Here is a 7,478-nt window from a genome sequence, read left to right as displayed (position 1 = left end):
ACACATGATGTCTATTTGTCCCATTACTAGTGACATTAACTCTTGATCATTTAAAATGTCTGCCAGGTTTTTCTTCTGTAAAGTTATCATTTTTTTCTCTTCATGGAATAGTTTAGTTTGAGACGATGTAAATATTCAGATTTTCATTAAACTTTCACCTAGTAGTTTTAGCATTTGTCAACCTAAATAAAGAAGTAAACTGAGGCAAACTTGAATTACTGGAAATTGAGTTTATTCAGAGGAATAAATCTTGGTCTTCTATAACTCAGGCATTTATGAAAAATCAGTCTCTCAGTTCTCAAATTCTGTTTTGAGAGCTACATGGATGGGAGCCCCCATTTCATAGCCTCCGGTTCCATTTTGGATTGAAATCCTTTCATATATCTTTTGATGACTCTTGCCCCAAACAATTACTACTATGGTTAATCGCCAGATGGCAATTTCTAAATGCAATATTCTTTTTACATTAGCTGTCATTCTATTGTAAGGAAGACCTCTCTCCATCCATTGATTCACTTATTTTGTCAACATTAAAAATAAAATACTAAGTTATTTTTACTAGCAAAATGAGTTTATTTAGAAATAGCAAAAAAAAAAAAAATTAAAAAAAAAAAAAAAGAAATAGCAGAGGAATTGCAATATGGGACAGGCAAGCTATTGTGAACCATAGGCAAGTCTGAAGAGACAAAAGGAAAGTTAGCTTTTACTAGGTTTTAGGAGGAAATTGGGGAGGGGGTTGTTTTTTACAGAAGTTCACGGGAGAAGAGCAAGAGTTGAAGGTTGTGGCAGTTTCTCATTGGCTGCGAGTGATGGTTAGTGCTTTGTTGCTGGGGCAAGAAGGGAATCTTCCTTTTTTTTCTTAAAAACAGAAAATGAAATTCCTATGTGAAAAATGTCTTTCCTTGTCAAGATAATTCTTTTTTTTTTTTTTTTTTTTAGGTTCGAGAGTGCTTTAATGGGGAGCGCTCCTGGGCGAGGTTCCATGACTCGGAGAGGTGGCCAGAGACAGGGAAGTCGCCGTCAAGATAATTCTTATCTTCCCTCTCTCTGCTGGTTATGGAGGCTGCAACAAGTGGTATGTGCATGAGAGCTCCCCCTCAGGGCTTTCTGACTCCATTTTTTTTTAAAATTTTTATTTATTTATGATAGTCACAGAGAGAGAGAGAGAGGCAGAGACACAGGCAGAGGGAGAAGCAGGCTCCATGCACCAGGAGCCCGATGTGGGACTCGATCCTGGTTCTCCAGGATCGCGCCCTGGGCCAAAGGCAGGCACCAAACCACTGCGCCACCCAGGGATCCCGACTCCATTTTTTAAAGTGAGGGTTCCTTCATTAATTTTAACAATTTCTACCTGTATGGACTCATGGTTTCTTGTTTTATTCTGTAGGTTATAATTCATTACTATCATTATTTATTTTAATGTTCAATTGTCCCAGATTGGCTGGTTGGGACGTCCCTGAGTATGTGTCCTTTAACGAGTTTCCCATCATTCTTTGAGTACTTCTTCTCTTTCTGGCGGAACAAGATATTCCGGCTCATATTGTGCTTTCCCTGTCCCAGCCCAGGAATCATTCTCCTAAGAAACCTGTTTTTTTGTTTTTAAGTAGAAGATTTAAAAACCAAGATCTGAGTGTGAGGCATTCTCACTGTCCCTGAGGTGTCACTGCTCTAGGCCCTCTTAGAGGACAGAAATAGTAAATACGTGCACGTATGTATGCATGTATTTCTATATATTTATTTCTATTAATCTGAATTAATATATTATTTATTAATTTATTAATTTATTTCTATTAATCTGAAGAACCGTGTGCCCATACTGATGCTTCCAATTCCAAAGCAATACCACAGGGGGAAAAACATAATTTACAATTACTGTCTCGAAACTGTGTCAAAACTCAGACTTGAAGTCATTAAATTCGCCATGCTGAAGAATAGGAACTATGAGACATTCTGGAACTGGGTAATGCCAGTCATCCAAACATCCTCTTAGAAACTCATGCTCTGTGTGCTAGGTACTTGGCTAGAAATATGGAAATGAAAAAACCTTTTTCCCTATTCTCAAGCAGCTTAGTCTATGAGAGAGGGTAGAAGAAAATAGATAAATACAATGCAATATATTCTGTATTAGAGGTATTCAGTGTTCTGTGGGAACAGAGAAGAGGGGTACCAAGCCCAAACTGAGTAAATTGATTACTTCGGAGAAGAAAATAAAAATAGGTTGCCCATACTACTTCCTAGAAGAATTGTTAGATTAGTGCATGTTTCCACAAAGTAAAGAGTGTACTTTGCTTCTGAGCAAAAGTACATTTTATGGAGAGCTGATTTATTTAGAAGGATTCTCTGCATTGATGGAATTCATCAAAAAACTGTGCAGCCATGACAATACCTATGCAAGTAAGTTCCAAGAGAATCAGTGTTCGCTTGTGGGACCCAAGTTTGGGTTTCCCTCCTCTAGGCCCCAATCAATGGACATAAAGTAAAGGAAAGAAAATATTGGATTTTTTTCAAGCTGCCTATTATCACAAACTAAATGAACTGACTTATTTGCCATTGCATTTATTGTCATCCTCTTGAGCCACAGAATAGTTTATGCATACTGATTTTCTTTTATCTGAGCTTAAACTCAAGAAGAGTATGAAGGAGGGAAAAAATTTGTGTGTGTGTGTGTGTGTGTGTGTGTGTGTGTGTATGTGTGTGTGTGTGATCTACAAAGGAAAGACTAAGGCAAAAAATTGGGGGGAGAAAATATTAGGATAAAATTTGAGAAAGGGATTTTATTATTTTTGTTGTCCTATGTATATATAGGATTCTCATAAAAAGCTACTACTAGATTTCTTTCTCTTCTTTTTAAAGATTTTACTTGAGAGAGAGCACGAGTGCATGAGTGGGAGGAGGGGCAGAGGCAGTGGTAGAAGTAGACTCTCCATTGAGCAGGGAACTCGACTTGGGGCTTGATCCCAGAGTTCTGAGATGAAGGCAGATGCTTAACTGGCTGAGCCACCTAGGCACCCCTTTTATCTTCTTTTTAAAGCATAAATGCGGGCTATCTTCTGGTTTGTGCTCTCCTTACCGGTCTCCCCCAGTGTTTAAGTCTGGTCACTCTAATATTGCCTATTTCACCAATTTAAAGTCCCAGACTAGGGGATCTTTGGGTGGCTCAGTGGTTCAACACCTGCCTTTGGCCCAGAGTGTGATCCTGGAGTCCCGGGATCGAGTCCCGTTGGGCTCCCAGCATGGAGCCTGCTTCTCCCTCTGCCTGTGTCTCTGCCTCTGTGTGTGTGTGTGTGTGTGTGTGTGTGTCTATCATGAATAAATAAATAAAATCTTTAAAAAAAAAAAAAAAGTCCCAGACTAGAAGGTTGTTCAGTAAGATGTGTAAGTAAAGATTATCAGCACTGGGAAGCTGATCTTCACTTGTCTTGCTGTCTCCTGTTGTGCTGCAAAATGATTCTTCAGTACAGCCGATACAGCAGAAAAAAATAGAACTGAGACATGTATGTGCCTTTTTTGTCACTACAGAGTCAAACATGACTGAAATATTTATTTATTTAGTGGCCTTAGAGAAAAAATAAAATCATTTTAGTCATGAAATACAATAGTTAATACACTTCAAATGTTAGTAAAGACACTAGAGTTTTTCATATTTTTTCTAAAGAAATATAATTCTAGGTAATAAAGCTGAGGCAAGGGTAATTCGGATTCTTAAAAGGATCCTCATCCCTCATTAGCTGCCTCTGGGCACAGAAGCACTTGAGATCACTGCAGAGGTGGACCAAACTGAAGGTGCCAGGCTGGTGCAAAGGTCCATGTGGTGACAGCAACAGCAGCCCCTACAGACAGCATGGGTCATGTACACTGACTTACACAAGAACAATAAGAAAAATATGCCACCAGGTGGGGGTTTTAACATCTGTAATGATAGGTGAAAGCTTCTTTGAAAGTGAGAATTTTTAATTACTTTATTAAATATTATATTCAATTTAAAGGCTTTAACTATCCATAATCACCATGATACAATATGTATGCATATATATGTAAAAGATACCCACTGAACATGCTTTAGGAGGTATAATTGTGTTTTGAAATCTATGTGACATGAAATACACTTTGATATAAAAAAGCAACTAATCAAAAGCATGAAAACCAGTATGTTTTAATAAGAGCCTACTGAAGATTCTGGAATGATTGTTGCATGCATGTCCCTAGTCATGTTGGACTTCTCCTTGAGTTTTGATTGGAGTAATGTGTGTTCCACAACACCAATTCTGATGTCCATCTGAACGGTTTCTTGCTTCAGCTTTGTTAAGCTCTGTTTAATCTTTACCAAGGGAGCTGCAGAATGAAAATAAGATGCAATAAAAATGTTCATTTGGAGTATCAGTGTATTACAGAATTGTATGACATTTTCCTCACTTTGTCTTAAGCCAAAAATAAGGTTAAAAACACAGCCAACAACATACTGACATTCACACAATTTTGCTGTGGTATTTTAAACACCTGAGATTTTTAGGATGGGAAATGATGCAGAGTTTGATGTACTGAGGCTGAATTTCTTTCCTTTTCTCAGGGAAGAGTTGCTAGCTAAAGGGATATTTAAGGATGTCTTTAATAACTTTTATGGGCTAGAATATTTGTCTGAAGGAAGGGGACACGATGGGAAAAAAAGGAAGAAAAAATTACCTGCAAGATATAGATAATGGGCTCATTTAAACATACTGCAAAACCTCTATACGTTCCCTTTTGAACGAGCATTCAGTATGTATCATCAGAACTCTGGAAAATCTTTCTAGAACACAGAATGGCCTTAGGCAATCACCCAGGGCCATGTCAAAGTAAGTAGCTCACAATGGACCATGAATACTAGAGGGTTATTAATTCTTCCCTATTTGACCCCTCTGCCCAGTCAGGTCCACTGCGGGGAGAGGAAAAAAACAAAGGTCGTCCCATCGCTGCCTTCGTGCCATTGGGGCACACACTTAGTGCTCTTCTGCACATAAAATGGAATAATGAAGCTCATTTGATGAAAACAGAAAATACCATTTTTTAAAAATTTGAATAACAAAGGATATATTTAAGTATTTCCTACTCTATCTCTGAATCAATGCAATCCAAATCAAAAAATCCTAAATAAGGGTAAAAAAAAAAAAAAAAAAAAAAAAAAGTAGGACTCTTCTCAGCTGATTGATAAGGAAAATAGTACATGGATTATCAGACATCATTTTTGCACCACTTTCCTACCTCTCCTCAAATTCATTTTGAGGAGAGGTAGGAAAGTGGTGCAAAAATGATTATTGTTTATTAATAGCATTTTGTTAAATAGATTTCTTGAGAAATACTCTCACTAGTTTTCCCCTTAGGATGGGTGTGTACTCACCACCGTCAGTCATGCTGCTGCCTTTTTCTTCCATTTCTTGCTTTACCTTTTCTAGTTCTTCTGTCACCTTTAATTGAAAAAAATTTTTTTTCATGAGCTCTAGATTTTAATAAGCTTTCAAAATTATTGAATGATATATTAAAAAAATATAGATCTAATACATCCATAAAGGGACATAAACATATTAGGAGTGTTCTGGACATAATTTGAATAATAAAAGAGACAGAGAGACAAAGCTTTTTATCTTCTGAGAGTGCTCCTAACATTAAACTTCACCAAATGATGTTTTCAGGTTGTCACATGACAATAAAAACTGATCTAAGTTGTTGTTTTAGGCATCAGACATGCAAACCTTGTAGTTATCTCCTAGCATCTACCATGACAGTCCTTTTTTTTTTCTTTTCTTTTTAGAGAGAAAAAGAGAGCAGGGAGGTGGGGTGGGATAGAGAGGGGCAGAGGGAGAGCGAGAGAATCTCCACGCCTGACTTGGAGCTCTGTCTCACAACCTTAAGATCATGACCTGAGCTGAAATCAAGAGTCAGACACTCAATGGACTGAGCCATCCAGGCATCCCAACCTTGCCAGTCTTTAATAATGAGTTATTAATTAAAACAGTATATACATTCTGAGAAGATTTTGGATTTCTAAGGCTTACTAGGTATCTTTCTTAATATTATAGTTTTATAAGAGAAGATGCCATCTTTTCCTGTATAGGATGCTAAAAATAACGTTTATACCATATGGCTGTATATAAAAATATTCCAACTGCTCTATCCAAACCGTGAACTCCAAGAGGCATATTGTGCTGTCATATTGGCTCTTAGCTGTATTCTACGTCATATTCAAAATTATACTACTATAGCCTCTATTAGTAAAATTCCAACCTAGAATATTAGCTTTAAAAGTTTTTTTAAAAAATTATATGACCTAGAACTAAGCCATAATTATTGTAACTTACTAGGCTTTATTTTTATCATACTGGTGAGTAAAAACTTCCTTGGGAATAAAGTGCTCATCCAAGTAAAGCAAATTAATTTTTTTTTAGGCACCTGCAATGTTACAACTGGGGATAACTACCTCCTCCAAAAGAACTAAATGGGTCCCTGGACTCCCTTCAAGTGTTAATTTACCTAACGTAAGTGAGCACTTTACTTCCACATAATGTTCTATTTGCCTAGAAGCACCACAGGATTAGAGTCTAAATATTTCTAAAGTTATACTTTTAGTATTCTAAAATAACTATTTATGCCTCAAATAATCACTATAAAAGAAGCTTAATTCTATTATATAGAAAATGTCTGTGACAATTACACTGGATTATAACCAAAGACACTCTTGTACATTGGCTATTGACCTTGTAAGAATTTTTTTCTCCTGGCTCTTCAGTAAAAAATTGGAATATATATTAGATTGTACCCCCTTGTGTGATGATGAAAATCAATGCAGCAATAAATGCAAATATTTCAGAAGTTCTCAGAAGGATAGCCACTTTCAGTTTGTAGACAGAAATACTTAGGATCACATACATCAGCAGCAATCACTAAAAACAGATCTTATATCTTACAGACTAACATTAAAATTAATTATAAGACATTTAAGCCAGTGCTTTACCTACTCTTCTATGTATTAATCATGATTACTCTGCTTTTAAAAAGATTAAGGAAGGTTATAAATGTGCTAATATTATCAACAGGTTCTATGTTGAATTTAATAAAACAACTTCAGGCGTTTTATGGAAATAAGAAGTATATAAATACATAATTGATTCATTGATAAGAAAACTAGGGATTTTCTCCTAAAGAAAAGGACTCAGAGCTACGGGAAGCAGTTACTGAAATAAAGAGCGCCCGGTTGGAGCAGTATTAAACCACGATGACTCTGCATGGCCGGGGCCAGGGTGCAGCTGAGGGTGAGGAGAGGGCGAGAGCATGGTGTGCACCTCAGACAGGAGCTTGGTCCTTTCCGTTACTCCGCCATTACCCTGCTGGTATCGCTCCCGTGCCTAAGGGAGAAAACATTTTGTTTAATGACAAATTCACAACAGAAGCAGATTACTTAAATGTGACCTCTTTGTGTTTGCAATTTCTGCATATCATTTTATGAC

General features: G+C 36.9%; 1 protein-coding gene across 1 annotated transcript in view; it reads right to left on the bottom strand.

Annotated features, from left to right (window-relative positions):
* Positions 1-3,483: 3,483 nt before the first annotated feature.
* IFT57 (intraflagellar transport 57) overlaps positions 3,484-7,478 on the bottom strand; it is a 52,302-nt gene continuing 48,307 nt past the window's right edge. The window contains exons 9-11 of the mRNA XM_041726884.1: positions 7,314-7,376; positions 5,375-5,441; positions 3,484-4,332 (exon numbers count right to left, since the gene is read on the bottom strand). Coding sequence (XP_041582818.1) covers positions 4,154-4,332; positions 5,375-5,441; positions 7,314-7,376 — 309 coding nt within the window. The 3' untranslated portion in view covers positions 3,484-4,153. The remainder of the gene's footprint in view (positions 4,333-5,374; positions 5,442-7,313; positions 7,377-7,478) is intronic.

This window comes from Vulpes lagopus, chromosome 1, assembly GCF_018345385.1.
Source record: "Vulpes lagopus strain Blue_001 chromosome 1, ASM1834538v1, whole genome shotgun sequence".
In the NCBI taxonomy this organism is placed as follows: Eukaryota; Metazoa; Chordata; class Mammalia; order Carnivora; family Canidae; genus Vulpes; species Vulpes lagopus.
Note: the sequence above shows the minus strand (reverse complement) of the source record. Positions and strands in the feature narration are given on the sequence as shown.